The 26,004-nt window shown below is 41.8% G+C and overlaps 2 protein-coding genes across 9 annotated transcripts in view; one reads left to right on the forward strand and one right to left on the reverse strand.

The window, feature by feature from the left end:
• LOC125428986 (ABC-type organic anion transporter ABCA8-like) overlaps positions 1-2,879 on the forward strand; it is a 106,110-nt gene extending 103,231 nt beyond the window's left edge. For all 3 annotated transcript variants that reach the window (XM_048489683.1, XM_048489685.1, XM_048489684.1), the window contains 3 exons: positions 63-142; positions 762-817; positions 2,189-2,879. In XM_048489683.1, the coding sequence (XP_048345640.1) occupies positions 63-142; positions 762-817; positions 2,189-2,287 (235 nt within the window). In that variant the 3' untranslated portion in view covers positions 2,288-2,879. The remainder of the gene's footprint in view (positions 1-62; positions 143-761; positions 818-2,188) is intronic.
• A 2,469-nt stretch (positions 2,880-5,348) lies between these two features.
• ABCA5 (ATP binding cassette subfamily A member 5) overlaps positions 5,349-26,004 on the reverse strand; it is an 80,092-nt gene continuing 59,436 nt past the window's right edge. For 5 of the 6 annotated variants that reach the window (XM_048488381.1, XM_048488382.1, XM_048488384.1 and 2 more), the window contains 15 exons: positions 24,527-24,640; positions 24,012-24,149; positions 23,324-23,389; positions 22,019-22,110; positions 20,241-20,364; positions 19,638-19,755; positions 19,434-19,525; positions 18,752-18,927; positions 18,399-18,474; positions 16,705-16,799; positions 11,663-11,782; positions 11,382-11,531; positions 9,771-9,850; positions 8,419-8,474; positions 5,349-7,020 (listed from right to left, as the gene is read on the reverse strand). In XM_048488381.1, the coding sequence (XP_048344338.1) occupies positions 6,913-7,020; positions 8,419-8,474; positions 9,771-9,850; positions 11,382-11,531; positions 11,663-11,782; positions 16,705-16,799; positions 18,399-18,474; positions 18,752-18,927; positions 19,434-19,525; positions 19,638-19,755; positions 20,241-20,364; positions 22,019-22,110; positions 23,324-23,389; positions 24,012-24,149; positions 24,527-24,640 (1,605 nt within the window). In that variant the 3' untranslated portion in view covers positions 5,349-6,912. Of the gene's footprint in view, positions 7,021-8,418; positions 8,475-9,770; positions 9,851-11,381; positions 11,532-11,662; positions 11,783-16,704; positions 16,800-18,398; positions 18,475-18,751; positions 18,928-19,433; positions 19,526-19,637; positions 19,756-20,240; positions 20,365-22,018; positions 22,111-23,323; positions 23,390-24,011; positions 24,150-24,526; positions 24,641-26,004 lie in introns of those variants that run through there. The other variant, XR_007243814.1, reaches the window with a different exon arrangement.

A 26,004-nucleotide genomic window follows, 5' to 3' on the forward strand; every position in this document is an offset into this window, starting at 1 on the left:
TAGCCCATTAGTTGTTTTCTGCAAGAGTATTAATTGCTAAATATTGTTTTTCCTCCTCTTAGGATATCCACTTTGTTGGTCTACAAAATACCAATGGAGGATGCACTGCCTCTGTCAAAAGCCTTCTCCATGCTAGAAAAAGGTAGATGTATGAAACTTGGCTCTGATTATCTTGACCATTATTTTCTGTTGATGGATGGGTCAGAGGCACCATGTATCCCCATCATACCTACTCAGTGAGCTTTCCTTGTCCTCACTACTCTGGATGTCCATACATGGACATAAGCTGTGAAGAGTGTGGGTTAGTTCCAGATGAATTTTTCCACAAACAGAAGTTTTTGCCATTTCCCCCTTTCTAACACAGACTTTTCTGAAGTCATTCTTTGTGGTCCTCAATTGTACAGGAGCAGCATTTCACAGAGATCGGCAGGCTGTGGGGGCGGGGGGTGGGGGGGTGGGGGTGGGGGTGGGGGTAGGACAGGAAAGTTCAGTTTTTCTGACAGAAAATTTAATCTGGCTGTAACCAGTGTATGCACACAAATTTTACAAGTAGGCCCAAACTTTATGGCAAAAACTAGCTGTGTGATTTGGGTTCATGCATACATTTTATCTGTGTACACCCTCTTCTAGTGTTGTTTATAGATGAGTATAACATACATGCAGAGTGTAAGTGTACAGGATGGAAGGTGCATTCCTACTCACCAACTAACATTGTCCAAATGGCAGCAAAATATAATTTGGTTAACTTTATATCCACACAGCTAAAAGAACCTTCAGCCTGGAGGAGTACAGCTTTTCTCTGAACACTTTGGAACAGGTAATATGATTTTAAAATAAAATAACGAGACAACATTTATAGTAGGAAACAGCTGCATCATATACTTGATGGAAAGGGTTGATTCGTCACACTCTAACTTCTTGATTATGAACTAAGTGCATAACAGAACTGCGCATAGTAACTAGCACTGGATCTCTTTATTTAGTACTATGAATTGTATCCATATTTCCAAGCAGGTGATTGGTAGATTTTTCTATCATGAGTTAGATCCAGTGATCCATAGGCACAAAGTCTGTGGACCATTCTCTTGTTTTTCTACCCCTCAACTGTCCTTTGAAACTCACAGAAAGTTGATAGCTGGGGTCACAAGACCTTTTTTCCCCCTTTGCCTGCTGACTTATGTTGACTCTGTAGGGTTTTCAAGGCAAGAGGTATTTAAAAGTGGTTTGCCATTGCCTGCCTCCGCATCATGTCCCTGGTATTCCTTGGAGGTCCCCCATTCAAATACTTTCCAGGGTCTTAGGCCAGGGGTCTGCAACCTGCGACTCTCCAGATGTTCATGGACTGGCAGGGGCTGATGGGAATTGTAGTCCATGAACATCTGGAGAGCCACAGGTTGCAGACCCCTGCTCTAGGCTGAGAGTGCAAGACTGGCCCAAGTTTCCATGCCAGCAAGTTTCCATGTCAGATACCAGTGGGGATTCGAACCTGGGTTTCCCATAACCTAGTCCAAAACCTTAACCATTACACCATGGTAGGTCACAAGACCTACACAGACTAATATTTACAAAGACTGGGGGACTACAATGAGGAAGGGAAGAGGTTGAAACTGCCTTTTGCTTCCTCTTCTGTCAGTGGCAGGTAGAGGAGAACGAAGGAAAGACGGATCACTGATCAAACCCAATCAGAGCTGCCAAAGTTGATAGTGTGAGCTATTAAGTGAGGGGCTGTGGCTCAATGGTAGAGCCTCTTGGCATGCAGAAGGTCCCTGGTTTAATCCCAGCATCTCCAGGCAAAAGATCTGGCAGTAAGTGATGTGAGGTACCTCTGCCTGAGACTCGGGAAAGTTGCTGCCAGTCTGACTTTGATGGACCAATAATCTGGTTTCACATAAGGCAGCTTCATGTATTCATGTGGACTATAGTTAGTTGCCTAATTTGAAGTAAATGAATGTGAGAGGACTGGTATCTGATAAACCTATAAGACATCATGAAAAACAGACTCTTGAGTCCTTATTGAACATGATTGAAACTTATTTTTGTTTTATACATTCAACAAATCAGAATGACTTTTAGCTTCTCCAGCCACTAATAACCTTGTTAAAATTCACGCACTTCCTTTCAGTCACTCTTTTGTTCAGCTAAAGAGGCTGTTTTTCTTGTGTCTTTTGTGTCTTGTGCCTTTTCTTAGGTTTTCCTAGAACTTTGCAAGGAACAAGAACGAGACTATTTTGATGCAGCTTTGGATTCAAATTTTGAATGGAAACAACTGCAGCAGGATGATTTCTAAGCCACTGGGGGCCTAATCCAAAGACTTACTTGGCTGATCCCTTGAGGATGTAAAGGAGGTGGGAACAGCACGAAGTGTCTCTGCCTCATTTGTTATGTACAACCATTTGAAACAAATAGTCATGCACCGGTAGTTAGAACCTGCTTATATATTGTTTATATCAATATTGCAAAGCCTGACCACTAAATTCTTTCCATATATTTTTGTATTTACTCAAATGGTAGGGTCACATGCCTATAGAATGGAGCCCTCATGAAGAAAAGAACCTGAAGTTTATACATCTCTCTGTATGACTGTGTGACTAATATCCATAGTAGTCATGTACATTAAAGCTAAGGTCAAGGGAAAAATACTTTTTGAATAAAGTGTGTGTGACCTCCATAGAAAAGGAGGTCAACATACTAGAAAGGTCTCGTTTTTAAGATCTTTGAATATTTGTCTGAAAATCCTGTATTAACATCTGTAAAACTGCCATAATGACTCAGGCTTTTACTTTGTATTTACTTTGAAAACCATTGCATCAAAAGACACAGTTCTGATTTCAGTTGAATTTTCATTTCTGGATATGGAAAATAAAAAGTCATACGGTAAATCAGCAATACTTGTTTTTAATTTAAATATATATACGTTTCCTTGCACCATTAAGATGGATCCCATGGAAATATTCCATTAAAGGAAGGGGTGAAATTTAGCCTATTTCCCCCCTCTCACTACTGACCTCTGCCTGCCCTCTCATCTGCTGCAGCCGTCGCTCTGGCCATGAGGGCATGTCCCCTGGCCTCCTCAGAGCGACAGAAGTCAGGAGAAGGTAAGAAGCCGTTTGGGAGCGGCGCAGGGAATACGCCGGCTTCCACCTGCTGCCATTCGCTCGGCAATGGGTGGAAGCCGGCGTATTTCAAAAACCTCACTTCCCGAGCGAGGTTTGAAAGTGGTGTCTTCGCGCTGCTTGGGGAGGGAAAGGACGGCGTTGCTGCGATGCAGCAGCAGCTCCTGTGCAAACAGCACCCAGGGACAGTGTTTTTTCTGTCCCTGGGGTGCTGTTTTTTGGCCGTGCGGAAACGGCCTTGGTCAGTGATTTTCAAGGTAGTTTACATGCAAGAATAAAACAATAGAAAATAAACTAGACTAAAATCAATAGTAGAAATTTGTTATCAAAATATAAAAAGTGGTTATAAAACTCAAAGAACTAAAAAGTTTATAAGATAGGTGCAGAGAAAAATTATAACGAAGAAAATAAATCCCTCCCTCAATATAAGTTGTAAAAACAAAAAGAAGACTCCAAAATTATATTATATTTCTTTTATATTGTATTGTTGAAGGCTTTCACGGTTGGATTCAACTGGCTGTTGTGGGTTTTCCATGCTGTGTGGCCTTGGTCTGGTAGATCTTGTTCCTAATGTTTTGCCTGCATCTGTGACTGGCATCTGTATCACAGAGGGAAGTCTGTTACACACTGTGTCCAGTGACACAGTGGACACAGTGTGTAACAGACCTCCCTCTGTGATACACTTCTGAAGATGCCAGCCACAGATGCAGGCAAAACGTTAGGAACGAGATCTACCAGACCATGGCCACACAGAGCCCGAAAACCCACAACAACCAGTTCTTTTATATTGTTTTATGCAGCGAACGAATATCAAAATTAAGTGTCCCGCCCCCCAAAGTCTTTGATAAACCTTATAAATTTAAGAAATTCAAAGAAGTTTAAAAAATAGGCCAAAGAAGTCATTAAACAGCATGCTCAATCTCTCTTTGACTTGCTCAAAAGCAGTAGCAGACTGTTCTCTCTGAGACCATGGGAAAAGACAGTGAGAAAAAGGTGAGCTCTGTTTTTTTGCGTGGGTTATCCTTAAAGCTCAATCCTTATCTAGTGTGTTTTTGAGGGCTTTTGTGTGGGTTTTTTTGAGGGCTTGGGGAAGCTTTTGCCTGTGTGGGAGTTCCTTTGTTGTTGGCTGTGTGTTTGCCTCAGGCTGTTAAGGGGTGGGGATTCTGTTTAATCACCGAGCCAATTTGAATCAACTGCCACTCACTGTCCCTCACTCTTTGACTTGCTCAGAAGCAGCAGTCCTTACCAATAGGGACCCATCTTCGGGAAGATAGTAAAACATAAGGTAGTGACTAGGCGCAAAAGTCTTTAATTCTTAGGTCACAGTCTGGAGTTCAGTGAACAGGGCTGGGCTTTAAAAAACCAAGGCTAACTTGGATTTTCGGTGGACAAGTGTAGAAGGGGATTTTTAAAAGGGAGGCCCAGAAATCTGTTCTGCAGAATTTAAGACACCTAAATATGGTTCATCAAGGGGTTGCTGCTGTCACCTGATTAACGAGCCTGAATAATTTAACCATTTCAAACAATAAACCTGAACCCAAATAACAAACTGGTATTTGGGACTGAAATATCCTGGGATGTCAGTAGTTATATCCAATGGCATCCTCCCTGGTATTCAAAAAAATACCAACTATTTTTTAGGTGCATATCTCTAGCAGTCAGGCCATTGGCTGTTTTGGCGAGAGAAGTTTTGTGGTCACAATGATTCTCTGCCCAGTCCATACAATTTGGGACCTCCCTTTAGCTCATTCTCTATTCATGAAGGTGGAAGGGAATGGATAGATTCTATATAGATCTTTACATAATCTGACCTGGTTGAGTCAACAAAAGAAAGAAAAGGGAACAGACTGCAGTGTAAGACCACCAGACCTAAGTTAAACTGCTGGCAGATCATGTTCTCTTTGGGGGCATGGCCTCAGAAATTGGAAAAGCTCCCTCCCATTCTGAGGTTTAAATAAATTTGTGGGCCTTACTATCGCCTACTGATGGACAGAACTATCCATTCCAGGATTACCCCACTGGTGGAGAAAACTGGTATTTCAAAATAGTTCTTATTGAAATAAATTCAAATTTATCATAATCCTGTAATTAATCCTTCAGAAACTAGATCTTAGTTAGTGGAGCTGATGCTGTTTTAAGTTTTTAAGTACTGATATAAGGTTGTGCTTTCTACTTCCTCCTTTTTAGTTTCCTTACAGTTTTATATCATACTCCTAAATAAATTACATTAAAGTGTTACTTTACCAAACATAAATCTTTATTCTTTATTCCTTATAATTTCTTGTATCAGTGATACTGGAATAAATTCATTATCATCATTATTACATCACAACAAAGAGAACTACAACATTCTGATGCATATAGCTACAGTTTCATTGTCAAGGAGAGACCCTGAAAACGGAACACGGGAAAGCCCACCAAATGTGATAGACATTGTTATGGTGAAACTCAGTTAAAAGGAACAATGATTTAACAAGCTATATGCCAATAGGAAGTATACAAAGAGACTTAGCCATTTGGTTTTCACAGTTTGATTAGTAAATGTGAAACCTATTTTTAGTGCAAACTCTATTTAAATGTACCTATTCATGCAGTTTAGGCTTCTGTGCGACTTGCAACAGCAACACAATTTTGACTTGCCATTCAGAACGAACAAGTATGTAACTGGTACTTTATACTACATTAAATGTACATTGGAATATAACTGGACTTCATCGAACAACAAACTTTAAATCAGAGTGGCAAGTACAATGTGACTTCATCTCTTCCAAATTTACTCACTTTGCTTGATGTGTTATAGATCATGTGACTACTGTTCAGACCTGATAGCCCAAAAGGAGGGGTGGGCATGCCGAGAATATTAAATATGCTAGTTACTGATTCTGCAGCACAAGTACTTTGAAAAAGTACTGTAATCAGTCAGTGGACAAGAGCTTCAACCCTGATGCTAACTGAGATAGTGCATGGCTTCAAACACACACACAGAAAACAAAGATTAACTGGAGACTTCAACTTGAAGAGGAAATTCACACTTGGATCTCAATCAGAGTGCTTGTTATTAGAGACAATTTCCAGAAGAAACAAACACAGAATGAATTCAAAGTATTCTATTTGGTGGCTTTTTAAAAGTTAAGGTGTACCTGAGCTGCAAGCCACTTAACCATTAGCTGCTAAATGATTTTAGTTAGATAAAAATTGAGACAAAATTTATAAGGAACCAGTAAATTTGCAAACACTGCAAAGCCTGAGTTAGGTTATTATCAATAACCATTATTCTGCAGATCATCAATGGATGTCACCAAAGGCTCTGTGTCTTCTGAAAATGATATGCATCAAGCTACAGAAAGACAGCTTATAGGCTAATTTTAATGAAATTTGTAGTAGCTCATTGATATTGCAGATATTACATGCTGTGTGACTGTTGAAATTTAACATGACAACGTCCCAAAAAGGAAAATTGCCCCAAATGATTACATTTTACATTACCCTTGTTTCTGCCATTGCTATAAACCCAAACAGAAAGAAGAAATATGTTGGGCTTACTAACTTTATGGAAAAAGAACAGGCCACATATCATTAAAAAGAGACACTTTAAAACATTTATAACATTGACATAAGGCAAAGGTGAAGAGGCTCTATTTTGTATTTTTCTTCAAGATGCGAGAACCCAGTATTCTTTAAACTTGCAAGTGCTTTGGATAACGCTCTCAACTCAAAGTGCTCAGTATATACTCCACAAGAACACTTGGAAAAAAACCCCTCTGGATGGAAGCTACTGAATTTTATCTTACTGAACACATCAGAAAACTACTTTATCACCCTGGGATCTTTCCCACCAAAGTGTGCTATTTAATGTTCCAAAGCTGCTGTCTTCTTCTTCTTGTTCTCTGGCGAGTTCAACAAACACCTAAAACGAAGAACAACTGTATTAATACATTATGGTTATAAGTCACATGGATTCTGCTCAGTTCTGCTTGGGTGGTTGCTTAAATTAATACAAAGTTCCAAACCTTCACAGCAGTGTCTGATGATGTTGAGTTATAGGTGGAATCCCCACTGAGAAATTAAAGCCAGATACAACCAAGTTTCAAAAGAAACAGAACTTTTTCATCACGGTTTCTCCCTCCCCACTCTAGCATGTTTCTAGTGAAGACCACAATGTTTATCACGGATTCAAACAATGTTACACTCCTCATGAACATGAAATCAGCTCAGCAGGTCTGTTCAGATTGACTGTTGTGTTGGGAATTTTTTAAAACTTTTTTTTGCGCAGCTATGTCACTATGCACATGCGTAGATAGAATTTCCCCCTTACGCTAAGCTATGTTTATGCGCGGCTTCGAGTTTTTTGGATCTTTTTACCCATGCAGCTGCATTGGCATGAAAGTCTAATTTTAGTTTACAGTTGGCACAGAAATCATGTTCCACGCAGCCATGTGTCAAAGTAGCCTCCGCCGGCGCAAAGCCAAAAAAAAGGCTGCACACACATTGCGCATATCCTGCCACGCTCTGATTGGTTGGAAGGCTCCGCGTCACTCCCTACAGTGGGAAAACAAATCTATATTCAAATCGCAAACCTCCCCACCAATCTGGATTTGGTGTGTGTTTTTTAAAAAGGTGCACTTCCATGCAGGTTCTTAAAAAACACATGATAAGGGGGAGAGGGAGCGCCAGAACCAGGATGAATCCGTGTTCGGCGATTAAACAGTGGGGAGATCTTGATGAAACCTTGATATTTCATGTGAGTATCACGCGATAAATTGACCATGAGGAATTGACCTTAGATCTTTTGTGGACTTAAAAATGCAGAAAAGGGGGAAAAATCTGTACCAGAAGCAATATTTGTAAATACTGTAATACAGTAGCAAAATGGTCAATAATGTACTCTTAAAATTAGACCAATTTATGAATGTAAATAGTAGTTTATTTTATGTAATCAAGGTTACAGATAAGTTTGAGATGCATAAAAAGACTGGAATCCATAGAATTGCATGGTAGGTTCCTCTTTCTTAAGCTGCAGCCAAGGGAATAGTAAACTATTTTTATAATTTAAAAAGTAGGTAGCCGTGTTTGTCCATAGCAAAATCCCCAATCAGAAGCTATTAATCTAGAAGCCATTTATTAAGGTAGCTGAGATTTACCAGACTGAGATATATGACATAAGTATCTGCTATTCAAAGGAAAATATCTCACACTGTACACTCAAGCATGCTGGGATTTCCAAAGCAGCTCTTTAGCTAATGAGCAATATGTTCAGGGAGGAAACAAAATAAAAATAGGAACGAGCAATCCTGTTTTACATTACCTGTTCAAGTGTTGCTTGAGAGAAGCTGTACTCTTCAATATTAAAGGCATGTTTTGCTATTAAAAAGGGCAGAAAAAAAGAGATTTATTCCTCATTGTCATTAGGTATAACGTGTGACCATATATTTCACAATGTCACATTATTCCTTGATCCAAGCTAAATTCTAAGCAACATGATTGATTGGACATTCCATAGGCACCATGATGTGTCCTATGATGGGTTCCTGGAAGCTTCCAGTGAGCTCTAACTTCCATCTTTACAGCCATAGCACAAGTTACATAGACTTGTGATTGCATAAGTCAGTTTGTGTTTTCAGCACTCTCTGCATCTCCTGTATATCTTGGAAGCTCCAGATAAGTGTAATAGTTAAGGATGCAACAGCTAGACCCTTTCTCATGAAAGATTACAGTACGGTTGTGGGTGTCACAACCTCAGAACCTCTAAGCAAGATGGCAGGACCCAAGCTAACTGTGGCGAGGGTCATGACAGTGGGCGCTGAGACAAAGTAGCAGCAGTGCACGAGTGCATTGAAAAGGAGTGCAGATTCTCTTAAAGAGTCTTACTTATGTGCTGGCTTCCTCAAAACCTTATTGTCTGCACAGGTAAACATAACACTATGATTTAAAAGAAAGTATATTTATTGCTCCAGACGGCTGTTAACAACACTTTCACTTTTCTGAAGTTGCACACACCATTTTGTAGGCTCTGTGAAGCCGCAGGAAGCAAAAAGGTAGGTGCAACTGTAGAAAAACTAAAGTGTTGCTAACAGTCGTACAGTGCAATCAAAATGCTTTATTTATCAAAGGGCTATGGTTACTGGCGTAGATAATAATGGTTTTGATGAATCTGGTGTGTAAGTAAGACTCTTTAACTTAGGAGGTGGGGGAACAGGAAGAGCACTTTGGGGGTGGGCAGTATATTAAATTAAATAAACAAGATGTGGCATTCACATCTTTCTGTCATCTTTTCATGAGAAAGGGTATAACCAAAATCAGATTAAGGCCATGAAGAAATTGTACATTAATTTTTCAGGATGCAATCCTGCACTTATTTACATGCTGTGAAGTCAACTTGGCTGTGCCCAAGGAAATCATGTTAGGAAAACTGCAAAATTACACTGATTAAAGTCTCAGTTAACCTGAGTGGCTAAGGAGATGATGACATCTGAATAAACTACAAGTTTGAATCAAGAAATGTGCTGTTCCTGAACAGAATTGTAATGCCATGAAGTTGAATGATGAATAGACTGGGAGATTACAAGATGGAGTCAAATTATCAAATTATTTGGGTAATTGAAAAACACATGGTGGTGAGTCTGCTATATAAGGTGACTTCGGAAATTACTACTTCACCTTCCTCCAGTTTAGAAAACGATAGTGCAAGTGAATGGACATCTTCCTTGGGTACTTTATAAGCCAAAATGGATGCAAAACTGAAAAACAAAAAATAGACATCATATGCTGCAAAAACTGATCAGAATCAATAATCACAGGTGGCTTAAGTAATGTTATCAGAGTTAGATGTTAGCATAAGCAACCTCAAATTGGTCTCAGAAATACAAGCTAAAAAAGTTTGATCCGAGATGAATTCCAAACTTTGGACCTTTTCAAATCCCAAATGTCATCACTGCAAGCATAAGGGAATCTGAATGGCTCCGCCCAACTCACCAGTAATCCCTGGTAACCTGTCCCCTTCTTGTCCTGTTTACCTGACATGCCAGTGGCAACACTAACAGGAGGGTGTCCCTTCCTCCTGTCTGGTGCCTCCTAGACTTCTGCAATGGCAGTATTTCAAATGCCAGGACTCCAAGAAAACATTGCAGAACACCCTATAAGCTAAATATCCCTGTGCCTTGAAATCTCAGGTCTCTTTACACCAAGCCTTCTAAGTTTGAATTATGTACCTCAGAAACTATTTGGACATTTGGGATTATGCTAGAAGTTTTACCCATCCTATCAACGTATTTCTGACTGAGTACGTAGGTATAAAAAATGGGATTCAAACGATATACTAATTGCTATTCAAATAAATGCAAATCTTTCAAATACTATGTTTAGAAGACTGCTTTAAAAAGTAAAAGTGTTTGTTCGCTTGTAATTTTGGGGAAGAAACATTAAACATTTGGGGAAGAAACATTAAACTACTACAAGTACCTTCTTCCTCATTTCAGGGGAAAAGCAACAAATGAAGTAACTTGAATGAAATTGCTAGATCAAGTAACACAGAAAAGGGTCTGAATTTCATATCAGGATCAGATTTCATCCCCCAAAATAGCCAAAGTTTACTTGTTTGCATTTCTAAAGGCACATACATGGAACTGGGGTACAGATAAGTATCTAAAAAGGAAAATGGCTGGTTTTACTTCCTTAACTATAAAAAGTTTATTTGAGTATCTGTTACAATATTGTAACCAGGGCATAACCTGAGCCCCTCGGGGGAGGGCCGTATAAAAATCCAATAATAAGTAAATAAAAATAAATAAATAAACTGTTAAGAATGTTTCATGTGTCATGTCATAGAAAAAACATAGAAAAATCTCTGCATTTCCCCCTATATCACAAACACATCTGACCTTTCAACATCTGCTGGAAATAAGCAAAAGTTACACTTCACAATCCCACACACACAGGACTATGCCACATGCATAATGTTGTTCCTTGATTTCTGATTTACTAGGAGTGAATTCCCCCTCTTTTACAAGGCAGGTCACAGCCAATATCTACATTTCAGTCTAACAGGAATGTCACCTTAGAGAACAATATCACTTGTAGTACTGCATCTATTGCAGAACTATAATATGAAATATATTTTAGCAAAATTAATGTGATAGTTTAAATGATTAGTAACACGAAATTCAGAACTCTTTAAAAAGTTTAAATTACAATTATTTTTCCTTTTTTTTTACTTGTTATGTACAGTTAGTGCTGCCACTGGCATGTTAGTATAATTACTGTTTTTCTTACCTTTCCTGATGATTTGCATTTGGAAAGATGTGCAAAATCTCCCTTTGAAGACGCTCCTTCAGTTTTGTATCTGGTACTTCTTTCAATTTAATTTCTAAGTAGTATCCTTTGCCAAATTTACTCTTGAGGTGTTGAACTGTACCAATACATCTATAAATGTTATATATGGGAGTAGAAGAGACAGAGGCAAAAGTGGATTTAAGGTCAGAATTGTTATGATCTTTTTAAAACATACATCTGTAATTCTCAAACCTGAGATGCCACAATTGTTCAGAAGATACCTTAACTTTCCAGATACCAAGATTGCCACCCGATCACAAATAGCATCTGCTTCTTCCATATAATGAGTAGTCAGAATAGCGGCTTTCTCTCTCGTTTTAAAGGATGCTCGTATTGCTTTCCTAGAACAACGTAATAAAAAAATGAGAGAGCCAGTCTGTCAATGGTTGTTCCTTAAGTAATGCTCTGTGCAGCCACTCATATGGGGGATGATGACTCCGAAAAACAGCACCAATGACTGTGTTTGCATGACCTGGTACAGGAGATGGATTTTAGAAGCTCACAATCATTATTCTATAATTATTCTATAATTGGGCAAACAACATTTCCCTGAGATTTTTGAAATTGGCTCCTAATATAAAATGAAATTCTTCGCATGTACCCCAGTCATGAACACTAATAACACCTGCATACAGTGTTTTAATGTTCAGAATCCAGGAAACTGCGGGTGAGTCAGAGTGCACCAGAACCTTGGTAAACAAAAGATTACGCTCTGGGAAGATTGTTGCTCTAACTGCCCATAATTTATGTAAAACAACATATTCTCTACATAAGAAAATCTATGTTGGATCAGACCAAGGCCCATTAAGTCCTTCAGTCTGTTCACATAGTAGCCAACCGGGTGCCTCTAGGGTCGTTTCCCCACTTACCTGCTGCTGCGCGCTACTCTCCCCAAGTATTTATTTATTTATTTTATTATTTGATTTCGTATACCGCCCTATCCCCAAAGGGCTCAGGGCGGTGAACAATATAAAAGCATATATAAACATAAATATATAAAAGTTTAAAATTTTCATTCTAAAACAGTATCCCACGAACCCATATGCAACCCTCCCAAGAAGAGTGATGGGTCCCGATGATGTTAGGGACCCTATACAGCAGGGGGAGGATGAAAGCAGGGCACCCTCAGCGGCTGGTCTCTCCGAAGGCCCGGTGGAACAATTCGGTCTTGCAGGGCCCTACAGAACTCTCCAAGGTCCCGCATGGAAGTCCGGACAGCCTGGTGGTCAGAGTGTTCCCACCAGGCAGGGAGCCTGAGAGCCGTCAAAGGAGCCTGGCCCGAGTGGAGAGCCCAGCCGCATCATTGAAAGGGGCCAAGGGATCTCCAGTAAATTGGCCTCTGCTGAAGCGCCCAGAAAGTCGACTTCGGGACATATGGAGTATCTGGTCCCGAAGATGCACGAGGTCCCAGGCAGCGTAAGGCCTTAAAGGTCAACACCAACACCTTGAAGATGATTCGGAGACTCCACTGGGAGCCAATGCAGCTGGTGCAGCTTACAGGCTGGATATGATCCCAGATGGCACTGCCTGTGAGCAGGCGATGCAGCTGCATTTTTGGACCAGTTTTAGCTTCCGAATCAGGCGCTTAAGGGAAGGCCAGCAATGTGGAAGCGAGTTACAATAGTCTAGCCTGGAAGTGACCGTTGCATGGATCACAGTGGCTAGGTCAGCGTTGGAGAGGAAGGGAGCCAGCCGTCCGGGCCTGTAGAGAAGATGGAAAAAAAGCGCCCAATAACCCGAGGTTAGTATGGGCCCACCTGGGTACTCCATTGAAAGAGCCGAATCAGGTGGACCCCCGGGCTGCGAATGGAGGAGGTGGCGCCAATGTGACCCCCCCCTCCCACACCGGCGGCTGGAAATTCCCCAATCTCTCCCCGGCCAAGCCAGAGGATCTCCGTCTTCGATGGATTAAGTTTTAACCTGCTCTGTTGTAACCCACCCGCGACCGCCTCAAAACAATGCTGTAGAGCTGCAGGAGGCGGTGACAGCTCCACGCCTCCATGCGACAGAATGAGCTGAGTAATGTCATCCCAGCATACTGATGGCAGACCAGCCCAAAGCTCCGTACCAACTGAGCGAAGGGGTCGCATATGGATGTTAGATAACAGTGGGGACAACAATGCCCCCACAAGGAGGCACACCACAATGAAGCCGGGCACCTCTGGAAAGCTCTGTCCCCACACCACACTTGCTCACTCCGCCCCCGGAGGAACGAGACAATCCATTGAAGGACAGTACCCCCCGGACCCGAGGCGGCCGAGGCGGTGGGTGCCAAAAGGTGCGTGGTCGACCACATCAAGCGCTTCGCGGTGAGATCTAACAACGCACCAGCGAGCGCCGATCCACGCTCGGTCAAGTTGCATACGGAGCGTATCTGGCGACAGCGACGAGAACCGATCTCCCGTCCCATGCCCAGCACGGAAGCCGGACTGGAAGGGGTCGAAAGCTGATGTTTCATCCAGCGGGAAACCCTGAAGCTGCTCCAACACCACTCTCTCAATTACCTTCCCCAGAAGCGAAAAGATTCGAGGCGAAAGGGCGGTAATGGTGGCCAGATCAGGATCTAACGATGGTCTTTTCAAGAGTGGGGCGGACCACTGCCTCCCCATTCAACCCACATCTGGAAGACTCCTTGCTCAAGAGAGTCATTGATGATTTTTTTCAACAGGTGGGGTCGTAACTCCTCCCGGCAAAGTTTTAATTAGCCAGGAAGGAGCCGCGGATCAAGAGGACAGGTAGTAGGTCCTAACAGCAGCCAAAGATCCTATCAGCAGCAGCTTGGCAACCCGAACGCGAGGGAAAACCGGGCCAAACAAAGGGCCAGAAGGCGGCAAGGAGAGCCTCCAGTTCACTAATTGTAAGTTAAGGTGGCAGGAAGGTCCTGGGCGGAGCGACGCGACTTTGTCTGCAAAAAAGCTCATAAATGCCTCACAGCTAATAGCCAATTCCACGATTTGTAGAACCCTCTGATAAAGAGGTCAAAAGATCGAAAGATTATCAGAGAACAATTGAGCAGGGCGAGAGCTAGCAGATCTCTTGAGAGAGGAAGAGAAGAAAGCCCTCTTACGCCTCGCTATCGTCGCATGCATCTCATAGAGCTTTCATAAGCGTCCTATAGGATGTTCGCGCAGCTTTTTATCCACGAGCTTTCCTCCCACACTTTCGGCTCTAGATGTCTGAGCACCCGTTTCATCTGGCGCCAGCTCCTCTGTATACCATGGAGGCCTGCCGTGATGAGCGCAGAGGAACGCCGAGGAGCAACAGTCTCGATGGCATCAGAGAGGCGGGAATTCCAATCCTCCCACTTGCTCATCGGAAAGTGTGCGGCGGGTTCAGGGTCCCGCCAGAGCATTCAGGGGAAACCAATTGGATCCATGTGAAGTCTCTGTGAAGGCGGGCGCATAAAATCGGCCGATACGTCGCGCCCTGAACCCGGAGGCGGTAGCAGCATGTCAGAAGCTTAGCAGCTTCAGGAGCATGATGGTGAACCGGACCATGGCACTCTATCCAATAGAGGATCACGACCAGATTAACCCCGACCCAAAGACCAAATCAAAGCGTGTGCCCGGCCTCATGGGTGCAGGGCCAAGAATTTATTAAGGAGGAGGCCCTAGAGTGCGCCATGGATGACACTAGGTCCGCCTTGCTCATCCACATAGAGGCGGTGTCGACATGGACATTAGAAGTCACCCAGGACGAATAAGCCTGGGAAACCTCAACGCCCAGTCGGCCACCACCTCTAGCAGCCGCAGAAGGCCGTCCCCCGGTGCGCTAGGCGACCGGTACACCAGAAGGACCGCCAACCTCTCCATGGCCAACCACTCCAGGCCGACACACTCCATGCCGGTGATCTCCGGGACGGGGACTGCCCTGAAGGGAATGGAATTGCACTCCCCTCTACAGGGACGGCGACAACGCAGCCGCCCCGACGCTGCCACTGTCGTGCTCCCTCAGCAGGCCCGGCGTCATTCCTGGCGCACCTCAAAACGGCACCTTTTGATGCCCCCGCGCAGAGCGCGGGGTCGTGGGGAAGCCCAGGAGCACGCCACAAATGACGCGCGCTGGGAGTAGCGTGCAGCAAAGGGTGGTCGAGGTAAGTGGGGAAACGACCTAGGAAACCCACAAACAAGCTGCAGCATTCTCCCACCTATGGCCCTTTCAACACAGCAAACTCTGAGCGGGTTACAGCCGGGATTAACAAACCTGGTATAGCCCCGGAACCTTCGCATGGTTGGCTGTACCATGGAAAGCCAGCGCATCGGCCGGGTGTGTGCCTTCGCACGGAGGAACTTTTTTTGGGTAACTTTCCTGAAACTTGCCTCCCTTTGAAACTTATCTCCCAGTGCCTGCATGGCTCTGCAGGTGGGAGCCGGGAGGGGGAAACTCCCCCCCCCCCAGTTGCATAAGGAACCTTGTAGCAGTGCCGTTCACTCAGCCGCAGCTGCAAGATGAGTTAAAACAAAGATGAGTTGTAAAACCCGGGGGGGGGGGGGCACAGAGCTGATCCGCATTAGGATCAGGATCTGTGCAAAATTCCCCACCAACCTGGGTTTTTTACCAGAGTTATCCTGGTATAATTATTATCTCGGTATAAATGCGGTACAGTGTTATCCTGGTATAAATGTGGAAAGGGCCTATGTTCCACAGTACCTCATATAATAGGCAAGGTCCTCTGATACTGGAAAAGGTATGCATCATGATTGGACGGAATAGATATGCATCTAGCAGCCATGGATACCCTATTCTCCATGAATATGTTCACTCCCCTCTTAAAACCTTTAACGTTGGTGGCCATCACCACATCCTAGGGCAGGGAATTCCACAATTTAACTACCGGTATGTGTTGTATGAAAAAATATTTCTTTTATGTCTGTGTTGAATCTTTCACATTTTAGCAGATGACCCATGTTCCAGCTATCCTTACCCCCAAGTTTTACATTTTGGTCTTTGCAGTTTGTAAGCAGTGGAGAAAAATTCTGCTCTCCAATACCTCAGTGTGAAAGGCATACAGGAGGTTACACAAACAAAACAAATAAGATCATGGTTTTTTTCCCCTTCTGAAGAAAAGCAAACAAATCTTTTTTGAAATGTCAAATATGAGTGGAGCATGCTGCTTATTGAAAAGCAGGCTTGGATAGCTAAGCACAGTTCAAAAACATTAAAAATGTAACAAATCCAGAAAAGCTGCAATGCTCATAGATTAAAAATGTGCATATTAATGTCATCTTCCACTCTAGTTTCCTAGGCATTTGGGGGTACTTACCACATGTGCTGCTTTGCTTTAGGGTCCATACTTGCAGATGGTTCATCTAACAGAGTAACATAAGGATTCCCAAGCATACTTAAAGCAAAGCATAACTGACAAGAGAGGGAGAGGGAGAGAAAAGAAAGGTGAATTTGATAGCTTTGTGTAAAAAAACTATCCGCGTTTGCTGTGGCGTACTTGTCTGCCTTCATCACTGGTTGCCTCTGACAAGCAGGGGGACAAGTGGGTGATCCAGCACAGTTGCCACAGAGATTCCCCTCTTGTTGATGACTTTAGCATAGTTTTGACAAAGGTGCTAATTGCTTTGAGGTTTTTTGGACTGAAAATTATGAAGTAAACAGCTGGGAAACCTGAAAAGATGTGAATAAGACATCCCATTTCCTACTCCCCCACTATTTTCTCTTTTCTTCCCCTGAAAGCCCCCATACAGCCCATTCCAAAGTGGGGAGGGGGGGAATGGGCTTGTGGAGCCAGCACAACTCACACCGACGTGTATTCCAATGCATTTGGCAACTATGCTGGTGGGGTGGGTGGGGTGTAGCTGCCCTTAGTCAGCTTCCACCTGGCTTTTTGTGCCAGGAACGGCAACTCAGGGCCCTGGAGTTATGCCATCAAAAAAGGTAGCGTAATGCCATTTTAGCCAATGGGAGCTTTTGAGGCAGCTGGGATATTCCAGAGCCTTGCCATGCCATATGAAAGCCTTTAGGAGGCTTCCCTGCTTTTTTTTTCTCCTTGCCATCCCGCCAACCCACCTTGACTTGCCCCATCTTCAGCTTTCTCTCCTTCTATCTACCCAGGAAAACCATCACCCAGCTATGTGGTGCCTGCTACTAGGCCAGACCCAGTTACAGGGGACACCTCCCACTCCCTATCCCATACTAATTCTTTCCTCCTAGCAACTACAATATTCTCATTCTTCCCTGTCTCCTTCTCTCCTTTCCATCCATCACCATTCTACATTTTATCTGCTCCTCATCTTCAGCTACATTTATTAATTTAATTTATATTCTGCCATGCTCCAAAAAAAGCCAAAGCTGCATACATCATTCCTCTTGCTTTTATTGTATCCTTACACCAAAACTGTGAGGTAAACTGAGAATGTATGACTGTCCCAAGGTCAGTCAGCACCATGGCAGAATTGGGACTGGAACCTAGGAGCCCCAGATTGTAATCGAAAACTTAATCACTACGCCCTAATTGATTTCATGTAGTGAATACTGTTGAATAATAGTGAACATCCAGGGTGGGGTGAGTCATGGAAGTCATGTAGAGCAAACTGTCCATGGCTGTTGCCCACCCGGTTTTAGAAGGCTCCTTCAAAAACAGTCCTGGAAAGGGCCCTACTCCCTTTCCCTAAATTTTACTGACATAAACAAAATCTTCATCTGGCAATATTGGTGTAGCTGCCTCACAACCGTCACAGTCAAAGGGCATTTGTTTCTTAAAGCTACAGGAACTGCTTCTATTATTTTGGAAAGTTTAACACCCCACCCCACCCTTCACGTTTGCTTTTAGATTTCAGATTTTTCTGCAAATGTGAGGTTTTTCTCAGGTTTATAAAAATAACTGTCTTGTCTATACATGGCTCCAATTTCTGGATTTGGCCATGCTAAAATTAGATACAATGATACTTCAAATAAATAAACACATAATACTTGAATGGTAAATTCAGCCTTTTGACAATGAAATACCTTCCGTTTGATTCCTGCTGCAAGTTTCTTTGTTTTTTTCTGTAGATGCTCCTTGAAATCAAGTGCACTGGAAACGCTGCAAAATACCAAATGCAAAACATTGTTGTATTGCAGTTTTCTAAAGTACTACCGCATCTACAGTACAATCCTGTGCACTCTCGTCCCCCTTCCCCTGTGCACTCTCATCCCCCCCACCTTCTCATCCCCTATATATGCAAACATCTCCTTTTTTGGCATTAAATAATAATACACAATACTGATCCTGTTCAAAGATCACGTCATAGTAAACCAAGACAAAGCCTATAGAAGGGAAAAAATCTATTAACCTTCAAGCAAATGGAGTGAATATTTACCATTTTATGACTTGTTTCATGTCACTTTCACGCATTCCTTTGATGGCACCATATATTTCAAAATGCTCCTGCAATGTAATATCTGGCCAAAGTGGGTTTGTCTGTGGACAATATCCCACAAATCTCATAGAAGTATCTTCACCATTGTCACCTAAAGAATAATCTCCCATCAGCATCTGTGGACACATTGGTCTTTACTCAGTATTTTTATGGAATGTTCACAAGGAACAAAGTTCTTCACAGTGAATATATGAACCTCTACAGTAAAATAATCACAGCAGATATTAGCTTAGGAAGGAGATCTTAACTTACTTTTTCTATAGGAGCCTGTTTTGTGTGTGTGTGTTTTTTTAACCAGAACCTTTCTTGCGTATTCCTTTCCACAACAGTCATACATTTTTGTAAACATGGCCTTTTGTCCAGTTCATATTTCTAAATCTGCCTGAAACATTTATGAATAAGAAATCCCCTAAACCTCATAGGCAGAGACTTTTCTCACAGTAAATTTGTCATTGTTTGTGCCTCATATTTTGTTATGTACATGGAATGAGCAGTGAATGAGCAGCCGCAGGGTGAGGTTTCTATGGAGGTCAGATCACAAAGGATGAGAAGAATTACTGTAATTACCGTAATTACTGTAAACACATAAAACTATAGAAGAGGAGAGGTTGCAGTCAAATACCTGGCCTGAAGTTGGTTCCACTTCTCCCACCAGCATATTAATCAGTGTACTTTTCCCAGATCCATTAGGGCCCAATAACCCTAGTATTTCCCCTTTTAAAAAAAAAGGAAACAGGCAAAGAAGGTGCAGTTTTAATTCAGGAACCAATTATTTTTAGGTTTGTTTTTTTAAAGTGTATTCAGTAGTTACTAATTTAACTCCAACCTTTTTTTACACAAAGGGAGACATGGTTAGTTGCCACTTTTTTTATTCTTCTTCCAAGAAGGAAATCTCTCTTTTCATCATATTCTTTATGCAAACTGCTGACCAATATTGCTGGTTTCTAATAAAACAAAAGTTTACATGTAACTTAATAATTAATTTGTTTGACTACATAGTATACAAATGTTTGCATGCAAAATGCCTCTCCATTACTGAAGATCGGGGCGTGCAGATAATATATTTTCTTACCCCCGCACTATCATGCGCATGTAGGGAATTGCAAAGGGAAATCTCCATTAGATTCATTCATTACACAGTTTGCATCTATTTCTGCAATTATGAGATCCTCGGCTGCTATGATTAGGGCTGCCTGACCTCTAGATGTATATGCAACAATATTTCTTACAGGATCCCTTACTTGAGAAAGATTGTGTGGGGAAAAAATGGGGCTTCTTTAAAATCAGATGGAAGACAAATGTCCTGCAATCAAAATGGTAACTTTGTAATTTCAGCACAATTTAGTTCCCCTGACTCAAGGAGCAAGAGTCATTATCACAATAGAATCTGATGACAAGACATTCATAGGAACACAAAGACAAAATTTACCTCCTCACAACTCTGGCAGGTTGTCATCTCTTTAATCCTCAGTCTCTCTGCTTTAACATCTTCATCCTCATCCTCATCATGTGGCACATCTGGGAATTTCCATGGTTTTGGTTTTACAGGAGTTCTGAAGACGGGAAGCTATATTTAATCTCTTCTCACTGGCTTGCTAAATACATTCAACAACACTGTCATTGGTGGGTCAGACCTGATAATTTGCAAAGCTGTACCCATGAAATCATACTCATGTTTTCATATCCAAAGTATTACTCAGGAAGAACTGATTTGACACGTGAGCTGCAGGAGCATTTAGACTAAGCACTTAGCTTTAGCTTTCACATAAATTTCTTAAAATTAAATGTAGTAATTCTCAAAATCCCTAAGTCCCAGGTTTTCAAACAATTTCTTATAATCTCCTAGTGGGCCATGAAATGCTACAGAGAGCCCATATGGTTAATTTTGGATACTCACAAGATTTCCCCAAAGAGAAAATGAAATAAAAATCAGTAAAGCAATTAATCAATATAAAACAAATTTAAAAGAAGAGAATAATATCTATCAAAACAGCAGCAATAAAGAGATAACTTAAAGAATAGAAGGAAGGCAACAGCAGCAAAATAGCTTGGTTTAACAACAAAGCAGAACAAGAAACTAAATAAAGCATCAAATTAAAGACAGTGGCAAAATAAAAATGTTCAGGCAATCAAAAAATATAGCAGATTAGGGAACTATAAAAATTGTCAATTACTTCCTATAGCACAACAGTTCAACAAACCTTGATGAATAAAAATGCTTCTAATGGGCAGCAAAAACTACACATTTGGTGCCAGCCAGAGCCCTGTGGGAAAAGTACTCCATAATTGAGATACTACACAGATCCTTGGGGCCACCCTCTCTGACATCAGGCAAAGGTGGTCCATGGAATTGATACTCCAAAGATGATCTTGGAGTGAAAGTTGTTTCCCTGACTTCTCTAAAAATATTGCCTTGATAATGATAATGAAACATTTGATGGCATATATAAATTATGCAATGGAAATTAAAAATTGGCTTTTTAAACAAAAAAGGATCTGTTAAAACATGCATCATAAGAGCTAAAATATTAAACCACTGAATTGAGGTTGAGTAATAAGCATTTGGGAGTGTTCCATGATAAAAGCGTTCAAGAATCTAGCAGTTGGTTCAATAGTAGCAGTTGAGTTGCTCTCTAAAAGAACAAAGTTTTGACAGCATCTGTAGTGTTGCCTAGACTGGTTATGAGAGGATTAAGTAGTTTTTCCCGCTCAGCTGCATATAAAGGGCAATGTAATACAACATGGTGGACAGTTTCCTCGAGACCAGGGTTGCAGGTGCAAGGTCTATCAGAGGATGGAAGATGGTGCTCTCTGTTGTATTGTCTGGTAGAAGGAAGAACATTGAATCTGGCTAAGGGGACAGCGCGTCTCAGAGTAGGATCATGTAGGAGGTGTAGATAGTTAGCTGGAGTGGGAAAACAAGGCAAGATATGCAGATGGATTGGAAAGCAGGTTTTATTTGCTTGTACTATCAATTTCTGGAAGTCCTGTTCAAAAAATTGCTTGTGTAATCATTCCTCATACCCACTCACCTGCCAGAGCAAAGCAAGCAATAAAAGGGCAGTTCTTCAATGACAAAAAGACCATTTAAGTAAGCATTTCAGAAGAGCCTTCAGTGCATACTTCATCCCAATTTACTGCTGTGCAGCCCTGTTTTGGCTAAATAATTTCAGTAAAAATTGCTGACAAAGAAAATGCACCACTGACCGGAAAAATGGATCCTCCCTTATCGATTTGCCACCATATTTCACTTCAAGATACCGCAGTAGAAAAATCCACATTACACACTGGAAATAAGGCTGAAGAGAACAGAAAGATTAATTAAAACTTTTTGTTCCTTTGTCATTCTAGCAAACGGAAGATTTAAAATAGGCATCTGTGCAACTTTTGCAGTTGACCATTATGCAAGTAGAGGAAGTATCATACTATGGTATTGCCAGGCACTTGCATTAGTGCAAAGATTTAAGGTAAACATGAAGTGTTTCTGATAATGAAACTAAATTAAATGGTATCAACGAATGCTAGGAAGATCTAGTTCCTTAGCTGGCTCTTTATCATAGGCTTCATCATTTTCAAATCTGCTTCAGTTCCTATAGCTTCAGGATTCCCACAGTGGAAGGTGCCACCACACCAGGGGCGGTGGAATCATCAAGTGGGATAGTAAAAATTTTTGAGGCAGGGGACGATGAGAAATTTTGGGGCTGTGCAGGGGGCGACAGAGAATTTTGGGATGGTAGGGCACCCACCTCCCCAACCCAGGACCTGGCTGCCAGACTCTATGGAGATGGAAGACACGGAAGGCTTCGCCCAGGAGCAACGAGCAGCAGGCTGGCAGCCTTTGCCTCCCACTGCTGCTCTGCTGCCTCCCTTCACCCAATGCCTGCTCTCAACTAAGGCTTCACCACTCCATTTGCCCTCTCCCCCAGGCTTCTGGGGCCCAGGTGCATGCACATGTGAGGGCGGTGGGAGAGCAGCAGCCCAAGGCTGGTGGTTGCAGCAACCTATTGAGCTGCAGCTGCATGGCTCAGTGATTGGATGATAATGTGGGAGCACTCCTCTCTTGTGCTACCTGGCTCCCTCCTTGGCCCAGCCCACCCTCCCCCCTCTCTCTCCCTCTAGTGCCTATGGGTGCAATCACCAATGCAGGCTGTGGTGGGGAAAGGCGATAGGTGCCCCTTTCCTGACATGGCTCCTCAGAGTGCATGGCTCAGCAGGTGCCTCTGGAATCCTGCAAGGAATAATACCCAAGCTGGCAGACCAACCAGGCTAGAAAGTGGAAGCTGCACTTTGAATCCCAAGGAAACCCTAACAGATTGACTTTTGGGACTCCACATAGCTGTCCCCATTTTGGAGCACTGAGAGGGCTCAGCAGGAGCTTTCTGCTTGCAGTCCTGAAAACATAGGCCTGCCAGCCCCCAAAGAAGAGGAAAACCTTCAAGGTTCTCACTGCACATGGGCCTTCACCGCACATCTTAGCCCTCTGGAACTCTTGGGGAAAAATATGGTACTTACCGCTACTACTGAAACCAACAATCTTTCTGAATTTCGTTCCATCTTGTGCTCATGTTTCTGGGTTATCTAACGAGGTGATAAAATTTGCTTAATTCAATAAATCGAAGTATTTTAATATCTTTTAAAGTGAAATAACAGTTATTTTTAAAAAATCATATACTTCTCCTTTGATTAATGTATATCTGAACTACAATAGTATTCCAACCAATATCATTAACCATATCGTTCTCTTTGATTGTCCATGCTGGATCTCACACAATTCTGAATATTATCCAATTGGATCTAAAGATCTGCTTGATTTTTTTCCTAATCTAGCAAAATCCATCTTAATAATGAGTTCCAGTGAATTTGCAAAATCATTTTGTATAATTTGGGATGGTCCTAATAATAGGCTTTATTTGACTTTATTCTTGTTTTAGGATTTTGCACGAACTGACACAGCTGCCTGCAACTTTCTGGAACTTCTACAGAAAATTATTCATGAGCCAATGTCTCATCAGAATCTATGGGGCTAATGAATGCTGTTAATTGCACATATATGCCTTTATAAATGGCAAAGTCATATTAGATATTTTATAGAGCATGTTATGGATGATGAGAGATTGCATGTTTTTAATCTTCTGTGCGAGAAAACTCTTTGGAAGTTACAGGCAAAATAAAAACATATTTTAATTCATTGAAAATTTACCTTTATAAAAGAAATCAGAGACCCAATAAGAGGATAGATTGGAACGAAGATAGAAAAACAAGTGTGAAGAATAGCAGCTGCTGTGTAACTCCACATAAATGAAACTAGTTCAATTACAAAAGAACAAACCAAAGCTGCCTAAAAGAAAAAAATAAATAAAATTACAACAGAGAACTGTGAATTATTTTCAATTACTTTCCTCACATACCTTTCCACTAGATAACTTGCCAGACAAGAAAATGTATATACTCTGCCCTCAGACAAACATGTTTGCAGGAATGAAAGCAACAATATGTGACTTGCGCCTAAATTACATTTTTAAGGATCCTTTGCAGAAACAGCACAAATTAACATCAGTGGTGAATCTACAGTGATATATGCAAACTTAGGATGCTTTGTGAGAAAACAAAATATTTACAAGACTGAAACAATCCACTCTTTAATGTAAAAATTAACAAGCTTACTAAATTAAGGTAAGTTGGGAAAACAGAATTAATATAGCATTTTTAACTTACCATGGAAAAAATGAATGACCAAAATTCTTTAGTGTTCTGTATGGTTTTAAAGGTAAAGGACACAATGTAAGTGAACAGAATTATTGAAGGCACATAGCCAATAAAAGAAAATACCTGTAAGAAAAACAAACATTTCTTAGAGTTGTTCATAGCTTATTGATATGAAAACACAACACAGTTATGACCTAGACCATATTTCATTTGTACACTTTATAGAGCTGCACATGTCACAGAGGATTCCTGCAAGGTTTAATGTCCCCTTTTAACTTCTACTCCTTGACTCCCGTCCCATACAGGTACGTAGCAGTTCATACTGGTACCTCCCATACAGGTACGTAGAAGTTCCGCTCCTCTCCATACTGGATGTGAGGCTTTTCTTGAACACAGGCCTATTATGCACTTCTCATCAACCCTGTTGTGAGCATACATTTTCTTCAGGGCAAAGTTTCTCAGGTTTTCCTCAGTCCTGACTCAAGGCTTCAGATCCAAAAAGCCCTGCGGTTTTGTAGAGCAGGCAAAGTGCAAAGTTTTCCCTGACAGCACAGGAAATGTGAAAAAGGGCAGCATCTGTTTGCCCTGCTTTGGCTATTCCACTCCTTTACACCTCCCCACGCCCACTCAGCACCAGTTCTGCCCACTCCCCAGCAGGCATTTCCAGGGGAGCAATCAGGTTTTTTAAAAACATACACACACACAAAACACAATGTTCTATTGCAGAACACTGAAACATCCTAACAAATATTTAAAAGGTAGGAAATTTAAAGCTGACTGTCAACCAGTTGGACCAGAAGCTGCAGGAGGTAATGGCAGCTCGGCATGGAGCAAAAAGTGGAGTGTGCACAGAGAAACATGGGGAGACCACACTGCAGGGTGCACAGCCTCAAGGTGTTTCATGCACAATAGGCCACAGTCAGTACATGTACCCCTTAAGGGATGTGATTCACCTATGGGAGAGCACAGGCTCCCTGTAATTCCACAGGCTCCTTGTAATAACTGCTGAATAGCAAAGGCAGATTTGCTTTTATATTTTGTTACTTGGAAAACAAAAATGACTTTCTTACAATTAATTCACGAGATTCATGAGGATGGTCTCAGTTCTCTGCCTGAATAGAGGCTGGACCAGCATCTAGCTAACTCTTGCTCTGGAGAAGGGTTCTTTACGTTCTAAACCACATCAGAAAAAGAAAGAACCCCACATGCAGAAATACTACGTGAAAGAGGAGCTTATATCTGATTGGGCTAGCCACTGGAAACAGATTTCAGCAATGCTTATGCATTCCTACCAGCTGCCAATAGGTTTTCAGATATATGGCCTTCTTTAATGCAAAGTGTGCTTTTTGCTCAAGTTGTATTATAAATGTTAAGTGTAATATAAAATATCTTCAAGACTATGTACACCAAGCATGTATGAAAAATTAATGCAATGATAAACATTTCTGAGGTCTGGTCTGCAATCATGGAACCCTCTTTCCTTGAAA

Source organism: Sphaerodactylus townsendi, linkage group LG03, assembly GCF_021028975.2.
Source record: "Sphaerodactylus townsendi isolate TG3544 linkage group LG03, MPM_Stown_v2.3, whole genome shotgun sequence".
In the NCBI taxonomy this organism is placed as follows: domain Eukaryota; kingdom Metazoa; phylum Chordata; class Lepidosauria; order Squamata; family Sphaerodactylidae; genus Sphaerodactylus; species Sphaerodactylus townsendi.